The sequence below is a fragment of the Sphaerodactylus townsendi genome, linkage group LG11 (assembly GCF_021028975.2).
Source record: "Sphaerodactylus townsendi isolate TG3544 linkage group LG11, MPM_Stown_v2.3, whole genome shotgun sequence".
Taxonomy (NCBI): domain Eukaryota; kingdom Metazoa; phylum Chordata; class Lepidosauria; order Squamata; family Sphaerodactylidae; genus Sphaerodactylus; species Sphaerodactylus townsendi.
Genome location: NC_059435.1, coordinates 44,588,052 through 44,608,383, shown reverse-complemented (window position 1 = coordinate 44,608,383; position 20,332 = coordinate 44,588,052). Strand labels below are relative to the sequence as shown.

General features: G+C 37.7%; 1 protein-coding gene across 2 annotated transcripts in view; it reads left to right on the top strand.

Moving 5' to 3' along the window:
* AHR (aryl hydrocarbon receptor) overlaps positions 1 to 13,060 on the top strand; it is a 57,328-nt gene extending 44,268 nt beyond the window's left edge. The window contains exon 11 of one of the 2 annotated variants that reach the window (XM_048510659.1): positions 11,814 to 13,060. In XM_048510659.1, coding sequence (XP_048366616.1) covers positions 11,814 to 11,852 — 39 coding nt within the window. In that variant the 3' untranslated portion in view covers positions 11,853 to 13,060. Of the gene's footprint in view, positions 1 to 4,711; positions 7,515 to 11,813 lie in introns of those variants that run through there. The other variant, XM_048510658.1, reaches the window with a different exon arrangement.
* The last annotated feature ends 7,272 nt before the right edge of the window (positions 13,061 to 20,332 follow it).

The window sequence follows — 20,332 nt, the reverse complement described above, 5'->3', positions numbered from 1 at the left end:
TTTCCCCTTCTGTTAAATGTATGTCCACACTCCCTTCTTCCTACCAGGGAATGACACTGACTCTCCTCAATCTCACAGCATCTTCTGAAAGAGCATTCTTATTTCAGCTGGGTTCAGATTGCCTTTGCAGTCAATCCTGTGTGACACCATTTGGAATGAAAGCCAGAGTGGTATAGTGGTTAGAGTCAGTGGTGGGATTCAGCAGGTTCGCACCACTTCAGCAGAACCAGTTGTTAAAATGGTGCTTGTAAACAACCAGTTGTTAAATTTGAATCCCACCACTGGAACCAGTGGTTAAATTATTTGAATCCCACCACTGGTTAGAGTGTTGGACTAGGTCAGGATTTAGGAGACCCAGGTTCGAATGCCGTTCTGCCTGAAAATTTTACCTTGGGACTGTTGCATTCTCTCAACCTAACCTGCCTCTCAGTGTTCTGGTGGGGATGAGTGGAAAAATGCAAAATGTTATAAGCCATTTTGAGGCCATACTGAGGAGTAAGATGGAGTACAAATAAACTCCATACCAATTTTTTGAAGGACATGTTACATTTCTACTCAAAACAGGTGCCCCATTGGATGAAGTCTGTGATATGCAAACTCTCATTAAATTGGTTGCTGCTGCAGCCTCTGCTACTTCAGCAATATAGGTTTGCTTCAAGTGATCATTTGTTGTTAATGGCCTGCATATTAAACACGCTTCATATCTGATTCATCCACTGCACAGTGTGAATGCTGTAAACTGTTAACCTTGGTGGGAGTTGGAATTTCTTTGCCAAACTTTCCCTTTAGACTGCTGATAAACAGGTCAGTGTGGTCCTTTTATTATCCCCTTGAAGGGAGCTTTACACACAATTTTTGCCCCATCGTGGTAAATTGAGGCCATTTAGTGTCTCCAATGAGAGTTTGTCTCTGTGTGTAATAAGAGTTCAGTGACACTAACATTCATTTTGTGGTACATTTTTTGTCAAATTAATGAACTTTTACTGATACCCATGCATATCACAGCTTATGCTTTTGGTGTATGTCTGTGCCTTTAATCTGGGTCACTCTTTTTAGACTGCCCTAGTCCATGCTAAGAATTAGTGTTTAAAAGAAAAGAGAGGTCCAGGTTGATTCCACAGGTTCATTTGATAAGACTCTGTGGGAGTAACAGGCTTGCTGTCAGATCCTTAAGAATTGCCTCATCTTCACCTGCTTCAGAGTTGTACACACATTTTTCAGAGTTGTACACACATTTTTTTCCATACTGAAGTTGCCAGTTTCCATCCTTGGCATCTCAAGTCTCTGGTGATTGGACTTGTCAAAAATCCTTTAAATTTATTATTATCACAAGAGAAAGAGAAGAACTCGGTGGTCTGCTGCCTTGTCTATCACTTACAGATTTCCTGTAATTATTTTCACATCTATGTCACTTCATGGGCTCAGACCCAATTTTTCCCCACCTTCTTCCCCTGGGTGCTAGTGTGAATGATTCATATGTGTTAAGTAGGGAACCTGAAAAGGCCTATGTTCAGACCTTTAGCTTGGCTGCCGTATTAACAGATCTCACTACCCTGAGTTTCTTTGCTATTGGGGGTGGAATTCCAATGTTTCTTATTTGGGATTATGCCTTGGCTGTATTTACAAAATGCACATGGCTTAGTGTGACCCATGTAAGACTGCTGTACAGCTTTCCTTCCCCTATTGATGGTTGGGTGTTGATGATCGCATCTTATGAAAACTTTTATGTCCTACTAATTGAGTTTTCCCTTTTTTACCTCACCTTTGAAGGCCCATAGTTGTTCCTAAGATAGTTTCCTTTTTATCATTCCACAGCTAGTTTCTGTATACCAGATATCATGCCCCCCTCCCTTCTCACTTTGCTGAGTGGTTTCTTCTTTTGTCCTTACCTGAATAGCCCTTAATGGTCTGGAAAAAATTTTTAGAACTGGTGCCAGAGCTCTGGGTCAAGAAAAAAGGACAAGCTAAAGTCTTAAAAAAAACAACTTAGTTCTGATTTGTGTGAAATTTGTAATACCTCTCTTCAAAACATCCCAAGTTACCCCCAGAAGATGAAAATTTGGTGCCTAGATCTGCCTCTTATAACTGGATATTGTTCAGAATTGTTCATTATTTCTTTATGGGTGCTAAGATTGCCTTTTGCCAAACCAGCTATTGTGGTTTTAATTTGCTGTGATCACACTGGCTCAGCCTGAGCGACATGTATTGTCAGAAGTAACTAAACTAGACCTTAAAATAAGTTTTCAGCCAAAGTACTTAATCTACGAGACTAGGTTGCTGCCTTTGTTTTCATAATTTATACAAACTTGGTCTGTCCCCTTCAATTGGACAGGAGTTCTGTTTCCGATGCAGCCTCCCTACCCCTACCTCAGGTCCACGTCCCTTAAGATGAGATCATGCAAGTTCAGACTAAGAACTTGCTTGGAGGTATTTCAATGAAGTATCAGATTTCTCCATATTTTTTTCTCTATAACTAGGAGAAGAAAATTTCAGATCTTTGACAGGGCTGATTAAGAGGTCTAGATTCACAGCTATATCCCCCCCCCCCCCCCCCCCCGGCCGCCAAAAAATGGTGGAAGACTTAATAAAAATTACTTTACTTATCTGTTTAATAGAAAAGCTATTCTCAAAATAATGCTTGGCATATAGTAGCAAATGGCCCTTTTTTAGAATGGAATCGCTTTCACGCCTATGATAACTAAAGGGAAATGGAAGACGAAATAAGGGAGGGGGCTGTGGTGAAGTTTGGAGGAAATCTACTGAGTTTTTGATTACATACTGTCAGAAGTAGATCTCATTTCTTTGTCCTCCAAATGTGGAGGTGTTGTTTTATTACTGTCAAATTAAATTCTTTTCCATGACTTTACATCGGTGTCTCTGTATGCTGTGCTTATCAGCTTTTAAGGGACAAATGCAAAATAGTAGTATGTTTTTCTCATCAATATTAATTTTGCTTATGTAATGTCAAAGGAAGACAGAATACACAGACAATTTGGTTAAAGCTTCAAATAAAATGTATTTGAGAAATACGTACTGTCATGACTAAAGAAAGCCTTTCAAGGTTCCTGTTTAATTTTGACTACATAATGTACTATTGCTTATGGATTTATGCTTCTCATCAAATCTAAGTACAGTGCACCCTCATAATATTAGCAGAACATATGTTCATGGAAGACTTATACAAATGCTTCAGAAGAAAATATGATGCTTTCAGTGTAAAGCAAGTGTTTATGTAAGAATCCAGATGGCTTATCAGCTATAAGATACTTGCCTTTTCTGCAGAACACTAAGACAACCCTTGTTATATTTTGACTGGGTTAAAGTAAACTTGAAACCTTGAGGAAATATACAAGTGTACCATTGAGTGTATTGGTCGTAAGGCTTCACAGCGGAGATCGAATACTGGTGCTGTGTATTCTCGGGCTGTATGGTCAGTAGTAGCAGAACGCCATAGCGGCCATACAGCCCGGAAACCACAAAGCACCCAAGTACCATTGAGTTGTTTAGTATTTCATTGTAAAACGTCATTTGTAGTGTTTTATTATACTGGCTTGCTGATATTTACAATCCAGTGAACCTAAAACCTAATTTTTTTTTGGGGGGGGGGGGAGTAATGGTTAATAACTTCTACCCAGAGGCTGGCTGAATAGGGTTTGGAAGGGACCTTTAAAAACTTTCAGATCTGATCATAGAAATAGAAAAAATACCAGCATTGTACAGCACTCAAACTTTCAGTATTCAGCTGAAAACCACCATTGACTTTAATTGTCTAGAAATGCAGAGTAATATTTCTATGATAAAATCCTTTGTACTGAAAAAGCGTGAAAACCCAGTTTAAATTTATTCCTGAAATAACTTTGATGACCAAATTGCTTTCTGGATACCACTCAGCTAATTAGAGTTCTAGGTGTGAGCTTTTGGATTCCAGTAACCAGTCAATGTATTTTCTTGGTATTGTTCTGTGGTAATGTTGAAAGCTAGGTGATAAGATAATTAATTCATGGTCAGCGACCAGTATAAAAGCCAGGTGACTCCATGCTGCAATGGCTCAGAGAACTTCTGCCCTTTGAAGGAAGGAGAAGCTTACTCTTTCCCTATTTCCATTCCTAGAAAACATAGAGGGGCTCAATCTCCGCCTTTACAGAGGACTTTCTGACCCCTTGGGGGACTCTCAGTGATCACCAGACACCAGTTCAAAAAACAGCAATATTGGTTTGGTAGTAAAACACACAAGCTGTGAATAGGTTGCCAAGTTACACATCAAGAAGAAGAAGAGTTGGATTTATATCCCCCCTTTCTCTCCTATAGGAGACTCAAAGGGGCTCACAAACTCCTTTCCCTTCCCCTTTCACAACAAACACTGTACTCTATAGGGACTGGGAGCCAAAGGGCCATTCACAATGTATAATGTGCAAACAGAATTATTTCAGTTTCCTCTCCCTGCACCAGTCTTCTGGGTTTCCCTAAAATCTGCCTCAATGAGAGGACAGTTGGGGAAAAGCTTTGGGATGACATTCTATGGAATACAAAGATCTAAGAGTCTTCGTAACATATTTGCAGGAACTTTGCAATTACTGGTTGAGTAGTGAAATGAGTAGTGAAATCGCTAGTTGAGTAGTAAAAAGTAAATTGTTTACTTAGCTTGGTTGTGTATATTTAGTTTTTTATTAGGAAACCATTTCTGTATAATAAAGTCTTGCCTCATTTTCAGTTCCAGAACAGTTTTAATGGAGAAAGCCTGAATGATGCATATCCACCACAGTTGGATGTCGTCAGCACCCAGCCTGGCACACATCTTCAGCCTGTTCATCATCCAACAGAATCCAGATCTTTCTCAGATTTGGCTTCCAGTGGTTTTATGTAATTCAAGAGCAAAATCATGGTTGGATTATTGAAAACCCAAAATGGAGTTTGAAGTGGTTGCACATATATGCATGCATATAGGATTTTTTTATCATCCGAAACATAATATTAAGAGGAATGGAAGTTGGAGTTTCAATCTTGGCCTAAAATGTGCACGATAATCTTCAGAAATTGAAAATATGCACTGGTGCAATGTTATGTACTGCATCACATTGTAGAACATAAGATAAGGCAAATGGTTTTATTGTTTTGAAGAAAAAATAGGCACTTAGACAATTTTATTTGGTGTGGAATAAGAAAACAGTTTTCTTATACTTTTAAAGGCTTTTAAAATAAAGCCAGTGTTCCAAACAGAAGAACAAGTAAAGTATTCAATGCTATTGCATAATTTCTTTCCTTTAGTTTCCTTTGTTTACTATTTTTCAGCTCCTGTTTTTACATTAGATTTCGGGTTGTCGCACTTCAGTAGAAAGTTCAGTGCAAGGAATTTGATATGCAACATTTTGGTTTTGTACAACCAAATCAATTCCTCATTTATGGTTAGCCTTAAGTGCCTCACAACTTAGCTACCTTATTTCTGAAAGGAGCATAGAAGGGGATCACTCTGAACCTAATCATTTATACTTTGTGACAGTTCAGTTGCTACTTTGATTTTATTTTTAAAAGCAGTGTATTCATTCTAAGCCAGTATTCACTTTTCTTGAATTTCAGTTAATCCTCTGTATGGTGAGTTTTTACATGGTTAAAGACTGAAATTATGTTTTGTGTTTTTCTGCATTTTTCAGGTAGAACAGGGTAAAAACAATTATCTTGTAGGAGAAAATTCCTTCAGGATTATCTCTAAATCTCAAATAATGAACAAAACATGTGCCTTATCTTGTGTTACAGTACTTATTAAACAGTCTTTTTAAAAACTGCAAGGCTGCTTTATGCAAAAACTTCCATTAAAATGCGTATTGAGAGGTTAATTTTTAAAAAAACCAGTAGAAAGCAGTGTCTCAATAGTAAATAGTACTAAAATTAATTTTGTACAGATTTCTACACCAAGGGTCATGTTTTGTTTGGCTGCTGCTTTTCAGCTGTTGAGATGGGGAAAAGGATCTGCTGATACTAAATATCCCTGATAATTGCACTCTAAAGAAAAAAAAGCTATCTATGTATGTGAATTCACTTTAACAGTCTTTTGTTCAAAAGATGAGTCTGAAAATGTATTTTAGTTTGAATTTAGAAAGAGAATCCTTGTAATAAAAAAAGGATGTTGTAAACTTTTTTTGAAAAAAAAATTGAAAAATTGTGTTTGGAGTTTTATCTGAGAAGTTTTAGAACTGTAGACACCAATGTTTGGTGGTTCATAGTAGTTTAAACAGAGGAGGGTGGAAATGTGCATATGTTCATATAATTGCATACTCTTATGTGCTACATAGTTTGTATGTAATAAGCACTATAAATGTCTTTGTAGAATAATCTATACCAATTAATTTTGAAGTGTTACACTATATAAAATGTCTATTACATACCTATATATAATGTAAATAGTGTAGATTCTTTTAAAAGAAGAGAAACAAAAAAATAAACCATGCCTTACAGGGCGGTGGTCACATTTTTCATGAAAAAGCAGCTGCTTGAAGTTTTTGAAACTTAAACAAAAAAGCAAATAATAGTTGTAAGGACATGGCTGTGTATTAATGGGGGAAACAGTTTGTTGGTCAGTTCATTTAAGTTGCTGGAGAGCTAGTGATACTAAGAACACAGACTTGGTTTCCTGCTGCTCTTTTCACCACGTGTTATCGTGCAGTTAAATTTTGTTTCCTCTGGTTTACCATTTGTACTTCTGGGAAAGGTGGTAGAACACTTCATAGAATTAGGACTCTATCACTACTTTAAAAAACATTAAAGACAATACCTTTTAATTAAATAGTATTTTTAGTAACAGATGTAAAAAAGTGTAATGATTTGGGGCCATTAGTCTCAAAGTATTTAAGACTGGCTATCACTAAATGTAATAGATTAGCAGTAACTTGGTTCTTCCTGAATTTTTAATGTACTGTTGTTTTTAAACAGTTTCTGTAGTATATTTTTGTCTGTTTTTTACAGAAAATAATGTTAACAGTTAAAGGTTCAAAGGGATGATGTACATTTTTTCAGAAAAAATACACAAAAAAAATCCAACAAATCAAGACTTGTGTATATATCATGCCGCTTCTGCTAAACCAAAATATCCTATCACCAAGTGCCAAGGGTGCAGTACAAACTGGTGTGCTGCCTTATTGTAAGCTAGTTTAATTTTGTTATAGGTATAATATCAGCTTGTTTTTCTGAATTAGCTGCACTGACAAGCTATAAACTGATGTATCGGTAGTGCACTGTTTATCTAAGCCAAGATGTTCTTCTCAGAGAGGATAAATTTATTATCCTGCCCCACGCAACTATTTCCTCCATTCCAAGCAAATCAGCAATTAGATGCAATCAGTATTACTACCTACTTTTGTATATCCTATCTTAGCTTTTTTCTCTTCTGTTCCACTTTGTCATCTGTGTTATATCATGTGATTAATTTCTTGTGTTTAGGGCATAATTTTATAGTGCTTTTAATGGCCTTCAATAAAACTTGTAAAGCATAATATATGGTAATAAAATATCACCTGAATATAGATGAAATGTAGTTTTTTTTCACAGTACACCATATTTATCATTAGAGCAAAATATAGTACCTTTGGTACTTTAGCTGGTGGTTTCCAGAAGAACATCCTACTGAAGAATTCTCAGCACTGTTTCTTCCACAAGACCTATTAGCACTACATCTCTGTCTCCCAAGCCATGTATTGCATATTTCCCACAGATTACCTTATGTCCACATTGAAGATAAGAATTGGTGCCTCTCTCCAGTAATGGAATTATTTTAGTTCTGTCAGTACTATTCTGGAATTTCCTCACTGATACAATCAACTTTTTGACTATGCAGTAGAAAGGAAAGAAGGGTAGCTTGTTAGGTAAATTATCTATTGCACTTGTGCTACTTGTTAGAAATGCCACACTAAAGGACAAAGAAATAAAAGCAGAAATTATTTTTGTATCCTGACTTTGTTTCCATATTAAATCCATAGTTCAAATCCCATATTGGCCATGATGCTTGATGAAAAGCAAGACTAATGTTTTTCCCAGAATCAGATTTTTTTTGCTTACTCTTCAGCTACATTAGGACTATGTGCTCAAGATGACTGACAGAGCACTAAGTAATTATGCATTATCCTAGAGTCTACACCGTGCATATTTGCTCTCAATCAGGATGGAAAAAAATGCTGTTTTTTTGTAAATGCTATTTTATATGTCAGTGTCCTGTCTAAAGTTGTAATAGAGTCCAATATAGTACTTTCTAAAGTTCTACATATTGATATCAACATAGAAAAACTATTGTGGTGCTATATAATTACTTGGAGTTTATACCAAAAGGACATTCCTATTCGTCTACATATATGTGTCACATGAGGCATCTAGGAATAATCATTTATACAGTATGTACCAAACCAAACATGCAACTCTCCTCTGTAAAAATTTGTGACTCCGCCTTACTTAGCATAAGAAATACGAGCTGCATCAGTTCTTTGTCCTATCTTATATGGAACCAACTTTGGTTTTTTTATGTTTGGGTTTAAAATCACATCAGATAATATATTTATCTGTCAAATCATTGCAGTATAACATTCTCTTTTGGTTTCTGTTCCTCAGTTATATAGTCTTCTTGCACACTTCTTGTAGCAATGATGCATGTTTCATTTATACTCTGTTCCACAAAAAGATGTCAGTAGATTGTATATTTCTCTGCCACAGAACAAGGCATGTGAGACCTTCTTTGTTGTAGAATGCTCCACCTGGGTCCTAGTGCCTACCTAGCCCCTCTCCCACATGAAACATCCATTTGAAAGTAAAAAATATTTTGGCGTAAATGCTCTTGTATCAAAGTACCATGTTGATAATGTACAAAATGGTTTTGACAAAGACCATGCATAAAAATGAATGATAATTCTTATATTCGTCCAGGACTATATTCTAATGTGGAAGTATGCAACTTTCTCAACCACAAACTATCATCTTTCTGTGAAACGGAGCATAGTCATCTGCAGCATGCTATAGATACAGATGCATATAGTTTGCCATTCATCAAAGAATACTCAAATGCATCATAAATCAAGTTGAGTGCCAGAGTTGCAGTACCTGAGCTGATTTTGCAAGTGGCCTGCATACATAAAGCAGCACTGTACTATTTATTAAATGGCAATTGCCTTTATGTGCTATGAAATTAACTCAGGGAACATTCAGGCTGGGTATGTTTGTTGCAGAATACTGTTTTGTGTAATCCGAAAAAAACAACTTCAACCTTTTTAAAATTTGGCAAACTGAAAAAAAACACGAGAAAAGGAAAATGCATAAGGAATTAAATGCTAAGAAGCTCTAAGCCTTATGGGATAACTTGTGAATATGTTTTCTACATCATGCACTCTAAAATTTATGAAATGGTTACAGTATTACTCCCGTTCTGGTATCATAGGAAAAAATGTGTTTTGTAGTAACTCTTCTCTCCTTGTCTTAATGGTTCAGTGTCTGCCTCTTTGTCATACCCAAAGCTAAAGTCACTCAGATCATTAGATGCTGCAAATGCATTCTGCTATTTAATTAGAGCAGCAGGGGATCAAATTTGTTCCGTCATATGATAAGAGTATTTGCTGGTAAATTTCACTTTCAGTTTGAAGCCCAACAAGTTGAGTTTTCATCATGTCTTGTTTAATTTTGTTCCCTTGAGGGCAGTCATTGGAGAAAAGTGTTTAAACAAAACTAATTTGATGCTCATTGGCCAGTACTCCACACTCTGCTTGCTCACTTCAAAGAGTGAGATTTGCCATGACATTTAAAACACACTGGATGCTCAGACATTCAGGGTGGTGATTCTACCACCATAACATAAGGAAAATCCTATCTTACTATTCAAAACTGAAGATCATTGTGTAGGGGCTGGCCTAGATGACCCTGTAGATCCCTTCCAAATTAAATTTCTACAAATTTGGAAACAGAATAAAACTAGCACAAAACATTACATGTGAAAAAAAAGATTTTCTCTAGTATCTACCTCTTTTTCTAAGTGTTTTTAGAAAAACAGTGGAACTTTTTTTTTAAGAACTATGACTTGGGTGGACTGAATTTTTCTCCCTCTGGCATTCTGCCCTTTCATCTTCTTCTACTTTCATTACTTGGGTTCTTTTTCCAGAGGCCCTATCACAGTGCATTAGTCAGCCTGTCTGGGGAGAAAACTGCTGAGTTGTCAAAAGATGACAGATAAGTTTGGAACTGACCTACCTGGATATATTTGTTAGAACACCGTTTGCTTTTCTCTCCACTGTGTGTAAAAACAAAAATAGAAAAACATTATTCATGCTTTTGTGAGGTTTTTCACCAAACATTTTTTGCCAATACCTAGGGGAACGCTGTTTGTAGAATTTTTACTCTGAAATTGGTTGGGCAGTACAACAAATTCAATAAATAATAAAATAATAATAAGTATCCAATCCATGCCAATGACACATTCATTACCATAGTTACCAACACTTCAAAGAGAACAAATATTGGAAATGTTTTAAAAGAATAAAGTCCATACTGTAGCAGCAGAGAAATACATTGTTTAAACATGCTGAAATTCCTTGGCATTAGCCTGCTGCACAATTGTGCCGCTATGTTGCTGATTATGATTCATCCCCAAGCCACTGCATAACTTGGAGTGGATTTGAGCTAATAAACTGAAGTTTAATCCCAACAAGGTGGAAGTGCTACTGGTGAGCCAAAATTCTGGTGCATGACTTTATTTGTCACCCATTCTGCATGGAGTTGCCTGCCCTTGAACAAACAGGTATTTGGGGATGCTCTTGAATCCAGGCTTCCTGCTGGATAAGCAAGTGGCAACTGTGGTCAGAAGGTCTTTTACCACCTTCAACTGGTTAGCCATTTGTGCCTTTTCCTGGGTGGAAAAGATCTGTCCACTGCAGTGCATGCCCTGGCTCCATCTAGATTTGATTAGTACAATGCACTATACATAGGAATACCCTTGAGAAATGTTTGGAAACTTTCAATTGGTGCAGAATACTTCTGCTAAGATGTTAACTGGAATAGGTTATATCTCTCCAATGTTGACCCATCTACAGTGGCTCCCAATTTGTTTCTAGGTACAATTCAAGGTGCTGCTGTTGCCCTTTAAAGCCCTAAATGGTATGGGATGAATTTATTTATTATTTATTTAAAACATTATTAGCCTTCTTTCTTCTTTGCAGAACTCAAGGTAGCTTCCAATAGAAATAACATACCCAAAGGACTGGCTACTCCCTCATGAACCTACTAGACAAATATGGTCATCTTTGGGGGCCCTGCTTTGAGTGATATCTGAGATTAGGCAGGTGACAACCTCAGAGTCTTCTTGGTCACAATACCAAAACTTTGGAATTCTCTACCCAAAGAGGTTGGTCTGTCCCTATTCTTTTGCAGTTATCCACCATCCCAGTGAATTGTAAATTGTTGTATAGAAATTCAACTTCAGTTCTTCAGCCACTTCTTGAATCATATTTAATGGAAGTCAACGATAATAACAACAGATTCAAGGGATTCCATCAAAAGGAAGTATATTCAATAAAATTGGGGCAGTGTCTTAAGATTGAGGTATTTGATAAAGAGTTTGGAGGTATGTGATGAACTAGAAAAGAATGACGGTTATTAAGTACAAAAGCTGTAACAATCAATTTCAAAATTTTGGAGTTCACCTGAGATGGTTTTCACAGATACTGTGTTTCACAGATACTTTGTTTATTTTATCAGTTAGTGCCTAGAAAATTTGAACATTTACATCCTGTATTGTGTTATTTGGGTACCAGTGAATTCAAGTTAATAAAAATGTTGGATCTTGAATTTTGCAGAGAACGAATATGACTACTGACTTTAAAAAAAAAAACTAATTTGAGAACACAAGAATTCAAGCCAGTGAAGAAAGAGCCATTTCAACTGGATGAGGAGATCTGGGAAACTGCACCAAGCAATATTACCATCATTTAATACAAACTGACTCTTTGCTCAGGCTGTAGTCCTAAACATTTGAGCCATTAAATATATTTCTTAAGAGATTTCTTAAGAGATCTGTTTTAACACACCTAGTAAAATTATTCTCCACTATTGTTAATATGAGGACTGTTATATTCTTGTCTTTGTCCTCAGCTTTTAAGGGTCCTTGTTTACCATCCAATAGATTCAACTAGAGGACTTCCATCTTGCTCCTTCTTCACCACAACCCCAAGGGAAATTTGATATCACCTTCCACATGCTGTGCTAACTAACCTATGCAGTCAGAGAGCACCGAGAATATTATGTAATACCCTTTATTAGAACTAGCCCAATGATACATAACAGGTATACAAGATTTTGAGTTCCCCAGAATTTTTTATCAGTCTAAACGTTATGAAATAAAAAGAGGAAAAAAGATTTTTCAGGTCATCATGATCTTAAGTCTCTGCCATGTCAAGCGGTAGTGGAACTTTGGGCAGGCAAAGGTTCAAGTTCCAGGTTGTTGCTGGGCAGGGTCTGTAAAAAGAAGAGGGAATAAAGCAGACTCCATAGCAACAGTTCTTCCCAATGTTCCTAATCTCCCTGTTAATCAGTGAGGAAGTCTCACTTAGGAGAAGTTTATTTTCAGAAGATGAAATGGAAATAATTTAAATATCATTTATTCTCAGGAGATAGACTTAAGATGAGTAAGGTATATATGGGAATGTGGAGTGGAATAATATAGTATAGCCTGATCTCATCAGATCTCAGAAGCTAACAGGTTTGGCCCTTGTCAAAATGTGGACTGGAGACCATGAAGGAATACCAGAGTTGCTATCCAGATGCACTGAAATTCTGGTGACAAACTACTTCTAAATGCTTCTTGCCTAGAAAATATTGGGTTGTCATAAGTCAGGTGAAATTGACAGCTTATTGTCAAGAGTGTATACAGTCAATTGAGGTAGTCATTACCTTGAGTGGCATTTTCATATTCACACTCTTGCTAAAGCCACATCTTAATCAGCTGAATAGAACTAAACAAGTTGTTTGTGTGTTTTTTTCCTCCACCCTATTGTTGCTTGTTTGGTTTTTGGTTTAATTTGGCTTAATAAACAGTTCTAGAAAACTCCAAAGTTTGCTCAATGTGTTGTGCTATTTTGCTTGGTCCTAATAAAAGGTAAGGCATGGTTTTGGTATTGGATTTTAATATCACTATGTTCTCTTGAACACCATAGTGAGACTAGGGCTAAATATCAAGATGTTTTAAAATGTATTTATTTATATTATTTACAGTCAGCCTTTCTCATTGGGACTTAAGGTGGATCACAACCAAGTGAGTTGATATAATCAACAAGATGGGACATCCAATAAAAAAGAAACAATCAAATCATGTAAAATTACACAATAGGATCGAACTCACAGCAAACTATGCACAATAGTACCACAGCCCCAAACAATGTATCCAAATAAATTTGTGAAGCCTTTTATAATAAAACAATACAATGTGTACCATGTGTGCTGGCCCAGGTAAACAACAGTTAGTAAGATATCATGTTGCAAATTAATATGATTTCATTATCAGCCACATATAAACGCAACAATTTCCAAATATCCAAATTGTGTTATGAACATCAAACATATATAGTCCATATTTCAACCAAAACTGTAAGATAGTGTAGATCAGAACATGGAACTCCAAAATAAAGATCTTGTAGCAAGAAAGAAACCAACTGCAGCAAAAACAATATTACAAACAGATTCCTAACTGGGCGAGCCAAACACGAAGTCAAGAAGAAAAAAAGTTTACCTTCAGGAGAAGTCAACGGAAAGCGCTGTAAATCCATTCCGCTCTTACATGCTTCTTCACAACTTTTCCCAAACGCATGCCATAATCCCACTTTGCACTGCCATGTCTAAAGACAAACACACTATAGTTAGTTGTCATATGCATATTACATACAAAGCTTCTACTTGTTAGCATAGCTTACCACTGTCTTCACTAAAGATGAAACATGGTGTTCTGTCCCCCCAATGTTCTGAAACAATTATAAATTACATGTAAATTATAATGATATGTAAATTATAAATTATATAAATTATAAATGCATAGCATGAATATATAACAATGCATAGCAGTTTACACCAAAATAAATTACAGTATAACTATATTCACCATAACACAATAGGAAAAACTCAAAGTCCCTCCAACAGACAAATTCACATGGGTGCCACACTTAATATCAGCAGCTAAGACTCTACTTATTTTATGGGCACTGTTGCCCACAACACTCCCACTTCTCCAAATACTTACAATCTAACCTAGGCCCTTTCCGCACGGGCATTTTATGACGCCCTGGGGACGGCAAAAACGCCGTCCCCAGGGAGCTATGATAACGATTACCGACCCGGTAGCGCAAGCTGGCATTTCCAGAGTCGCGCGCTTGGAAGCGCTACTTTCCTGCAGAACGCTGGCTGGGAGCAGCGCTAATGATCGTGCGAAGCGGCGAAAGCGGCTTCCAGGCTTCCCCCACTTCCCTCCTCTTCTACTTGCCTTGTCCCCGGCCACTCGCGGTGCCAGTCGCCGGAGGACCTGGGGACACACCTGCCCTACCCTGCGACGCAGCAGCGAAGTGCAGGCGCCAAGAGGGCAACGAGGCGTGTCCCCAGGCCCGGCGGCTGACAGGCTGGAGACCAGGTAGAATCCATTGCCAAGCGACGGCAGCCCAGCGGCGCCTATCTTCCCGGTTCAAAATTTCTGGGACCGTCCATGCGAGAACGGTCCCAAGCTGTACCGTCAGGTCGGTGTCAGCTTCCACAGCTTTACTCCGGCCGCTTCCGCTTCCGTGCAGAAGCGGCCCTGGAGAAAACAGAAAAATTCACTACTGAATTCAGTCCTCCAGGATTTAATGTGTTCAGCTCAGAAATTCTTGTTGCAGTAACTTATTTTGTATATTAGTGATTACACCGATGTGTGTGAACGTTTTCTGAACAAAAAAACTGGAAGTCATTTTAAGTGTATCCTTTCTCAATAAAATGTTGAACTAGTGGGGAATCAAGATGTTTATGTTCAATGCTCTGATATGCACAATTCAATGGATCTTATTGTTTGCCTCAGATATAACTTGTATTTGCATATGATTATATACCACTTGTTTTCTATTGCAATTAAAGAATTGTGTCAACTGTCTTTTAAATTTTGATTATTCCCACTCAAATGCCTTAGTTTTATACCTCAAATGGCACGCTGAACATAGACTGCATTGATAAAAAACCAACCACCTGACTGTTTTCCAATTTCTTATGAATTGCATCTGCATGGAACAATTAATTATTTAGTGATCCAGTTCTCTTATATCCAATTAAAAGCAGGTCCTCACAACCATAAATTATAACCATAAATTATTAAGTATAAATTCAAAATGTCAGTGTATCTTTATGAAATTACTGGTTTTAGATTGTATTCAATAGACGAAGAAAATCTCTTATTAACATTCTTGGTCTTATCTTTAAATAACTAATTTCTAGATTTATTTTCAGATGTCTTCAATGCTTCTGCCACAACATTTGCAGGGCTTCCTCTCTTCATAAACTGTTCATGCATCTTCTCTTCATCTCTATGGAAATTCTGAATCTCCAAAAAATGGCGCTTAATCGCAAAAACTGTCCACAAGAAATATTTCTAATTAGAATTTTAGGGTGAGATGATTTGAAATGTAAAAAAGAATTGCTGTCAGTTGATTTAGTATAGTTTCTAATGCCAGTTTTGTTTTGTTTTGATTGCAGTACACAGTGGTATCCAAAAAAGTTATAGAATCCTGGAGTAACATGTAAATTTAATAGTGTCATATATGGTATTCATCCATCCAAAAAAAATATTGTAAGGATGTTCTGTCATCATATATCAGAAAAATGTCATTGATATATCTTTTGCATAGTTTAATATGGTTAAGAAAAGGATTCTTAGAATTATTAGAGATGACATTGGCTTCTAAAGCTGCCATCTATAAACTGAAAATATTTTCTTTCAAAAATCAAATCCAAAATGTTTTAACAGAAAAAAATTGCGTGAGAATGGGTCAGTTCTATTGTCCAAGAATACTGAAATGACATTGAGAGCCTCTTTGTGTGGAATATTAGCATATAAGATTCATTGCGACACATACTGACTGTTCTGTTATAGAAAAACCTTCCACCAAATAAATAAAATGTGTGGTGTCTTAAACGTGATGGAATTTCCCGTACTGCAATGTTAATGAAACTGTCCTAATATTGGGACAAAGGCTCTAGAACTGAACCACCTCTGGAAACAATAGGGTGCTCTGGCGGTGGAAAACCTCTTGTGTGGACTTTAGGTAAAACATAAAAAACCAGAGTTCTACATCCAAAATTTACCTACAGTGATGTCTAACTCCACAGCCTCAACCTAACTCCACAGCCTCTTGCACCATAATCCTGATAATGTTTTGTATATGCTATGTGAGGTCATTACATATAAGTATAACAGTGGTTCTCAACCTTCCTAATACCACGACCCTTTAGTACAGTTCCTCATGTTGTGGTGATCCCCAACCCTAACATCCATTTTTCAGATGGAGAACACTGATGCAGAGAGTCTTAGGCAACCCCTGTGAAAGGGTCGTTCGACCCCCGAAGGGGTCCCAACCCCCAGGTTGAGAACCACTGTCTTAACCACTACGCCACTGCTGCTCCTATAGAGTTTTATCCTTAAGGTGTATGAAACCTTTTAATATATCTATTTGCCTTCAGAGCCAAAATGGAAGCCTGTATAGCAGGAACCTAAGGGAGACATTGAAGCTGTTTGATTTCAAAACCAAACTGGGTTTCAAGAACAAGTATGAAAGGGATTTTTGTCAAATTTTTCTGCATTCCATTGGAGGAAGTTTTTCCTTGTCTAAAGAAGATTTAGTGGAAGGGAGTAATTGAGACTTCCTGGTTCTGCACTCATTTGTGAATTCCCCAGTCCCTGACTTGAGCCCTGAGCTGATAACAGGTTCTGAGCCAATAATCTCATGCTGCAGAGAGGTGCCTAACAGAATGTAGTTGAAATTAATGTAGAAATGAATGGAATTTATTTAGTACATTTTTACGCCATCAAGGAAATCAGGACAGCATGCATGGTTTCCCCCACCCCCACCCCGCTTCATTTGTCCTCACAGTAGCCTTGGGGAATACTGTTCAAACTGTGCTTGAACGTCAACTGACTGTATAAAAACAGTTGTAACTGCTGTTATCAAGAGTTATTTTGAAAGAAGGATGGAGACGATTGATTGGATTTCTAAGCCTAAAGTGTGGTGAAATCAACTTTCTGTTGGCATAATGTAAAGCAGATGCTTGGGGTTGCTGTTTTGTTTGCCCTTCAAGGAATGAACACATTAAAATCCTCACTATAATACAACATCCATAGCCCTGCTAAATTAATACTGTTGCCTGCCAGATTTGTAGCTTTGATTCTCCTTGATTTTTAGCACTTAGCAGGGTTTATTTCAGTGATTTTGCCCTTGGGGCAAAATGAATCAGCTTTTATCTGAGCTGATCATATTTTGGCTAAGCCTTACAGCTTTTCTTTTAATAAACATGTAACCTTAGACTGCCATTACACACACAGACAATGCACACATAAAAATCAAATGAATTCTCCCAAATGGCTTCAGCCAAAACAGAGTCCTCAAAGCTCATAGTGGAATTTGTACTAAGGCTGTTGTAAATAGTGCCTCTTTTGTGAACCATCCTCATTTTTTCTCCGCCTGCTTCAATCAAACTCCTTGAAAAATCTGGATGTATTATTTTCACGTAAATAGAGCACATATTAGTCACAGATAACAACACAGCAAAATTAGTCACAGATAACAACGCAGCAATTCCCAGATCTTGCCATTCATTACAGAATAAGGATTGCACAGAATAGCTATTTGAATGACGTATTTTAGCTTCAGCAAGATTCATATTGTAAATCAACTTTTTTTAAAAACCCACCCTTTAATACTATTTAATACTATTTGTGTTCTATTGCAACCATACTTCATTTCAGAAGTTGAGCATCTGCTCAGCATGCAGAAGGTTCAATCCCCTGAATCTCCAGGTAAAAGGATAAGATAGCAGGGAATGTGAAATACCTCAGCCTAAAACCCTGGACAGCTGTTGCCAGTTTAAGTAGACAATATTAACTCTAATGGACCAAGGGTTTGTTTCAGTAAAGGAAGCTTCTCGTGTTCATCTATGTAATTAAAACATATAGTTCTAGAACTCAGATCTCAATACCTTCCATTGCCCTTGACAATCAACTTGCTGTGACATCTGCTGGGCTAAGCCAATAACTTTCTAAGTGACCAAAACTTCTCGGCCTTCAACACCTACTCTACTGTGGCATTAGATCACAATTCATTTGGGAACCAGGGACTGTGAACATACGAGGTTTTTAAAGTCACCATTTTTCAAGAGGCCATCCATGGCAATGTTGCAAAGGAATGGCATACAGAGGAAGATCTGCTGATGCATACAAAATTTATCTCATCCTATGGACTGTTAATAATGGGTTTGCTCAGTTGAGCAAACATGAAAGGAATCCATTCGAAACTTTCTTTGCAAACTTTTGGTAACCACTAACTTTAGTGGAATCCAAACCAAAGCTATGGAGATGAAAGGAAACATATCCCATTACTTAGTCTGCAAACGATCCATTTCTGCTCAGCTATGAGAAATATTGCTTCCCAGTCACAGTGCTGTTACAACTTGCTTGCTTACCCACAAGCCATGCCAGAAGTGTCAGCAGGACAGAAAGTCGTTTGATCATCATGTCAGTTTAACTGGTGCATATTAAATTGCTGCCTTGCAAGTGACTCTCTTGCTCATCATGAATAGCCCATTGTTTTCTGTTAGATTCACCCTGACTGAATGTTCCCTGTTGCCAGTGGATTCATGGTGTGCTAGTAGTACAAGATGGCTACGGATGAACAGCAATTTAAATCCTCTGGTGAATTTGGTTCTACTTCAGTACGTTGGCCAAGCAGGCAGAATAGATGAGTGGCATCTATCTGTATGAATAAATAGCATGTGGGTGGGTGCGGCGGGGGAGGGGGGAAGCTTTCATAACTTTTTGACAACCTCCTGCTGCTTGAGTCTCAGTTCACTGTACAAAACAGGGGGAGAGTTCCTTCAGGGATTGGCTTGAAAGGCATTCAGAAATTCACAAACACTTCATACATTACACTCTCCAATCAGGCACATTTCACCTCCCTTCCATATTATGAAGACAATTTTTTTTCCAAATATGCCAGCAGTATTGCCTTTTCTGCATACACAGCTTATCACAGCTTTTCCCAATGGTCTCCCCTTGAGTCTTGGAAACATTTTCTGTTAAATCATTCTGCATACCTCCATTCCCCTCTTTGTTTCCCTCCTTGTCTCTTAAGTTACATTTATTCCATATGCTACTGCTGAAAATTTCTAATAGTGGTGAGATGTCATCCATGACACAGAAGAACAATGCTCTCCTCCTTTTTTGTGCAGGTGCTCTAGCAGAGGCTTAGCAAGGGGGGAAAGCACCTGGTGCCCCAGTGCATCCTCCCCCTCCATCCCACCCCGGAACACCCCCGTCCCACCCTGGAAAGTCTCCACCATGCTCCCGGAACGCCCTCACCACACCCCCACAGGGACGTGCACCCAGTGCATCACCCCCCTCCACTTGGAGCTACACCTCTGCACTCTAGCGTTACTGCACAGTTACACTGAAGTGGCAATTCAAAAAATATCTCATCTTCCATTTCTCCATTTCTACTCACACAAAATGGAAGCCAAAAAACTCTACTGGAGAAGGCACTATCACCTGAAGGAACAGAAACATGTGCCCCCCCCCCTCTTTAAAAACTCCACTTTTTTGGGCCAAACTAAAGCTGCAGTAATGCACAATTATTATTGTTGCAGTCCCTTTACTATTTCAATATGAAATTGGCAAAGTTGATCTAATGACCCGTTTCTTTGTTTCTGTAGCTGAACGTTAACTTTGCAAAGCTGTACATGAAATTGATAAAGCTTATTGCTCATGTTTCTTACTTCTGCATCTATGTTAAATCACTAGTTCAGTATGACAAACAGATTTAAAAAAACTCCTTTCAAAATGGAGGATGAGGAAAAGGAGAAAATGGATAAGGGCCAAGTGTTTGGTGGGGTGGAGAAATAAAGACCGTTTCAACAAGATCACATGCTCAAGGGAAGCTGGCTTGGAAACTGATAGAAAAAACATTCAGGTAAAAGTGCTGAGGAACACACAGAAGGAAAAAATGAAGGGAAAACATTTCTGGAACTAAATGGCAGGAAAAAGTGAGGAATTCAAAGGAAAAATGCAGGATTTCGTGGCAAGATTTGCTGTAAACAACTCAAG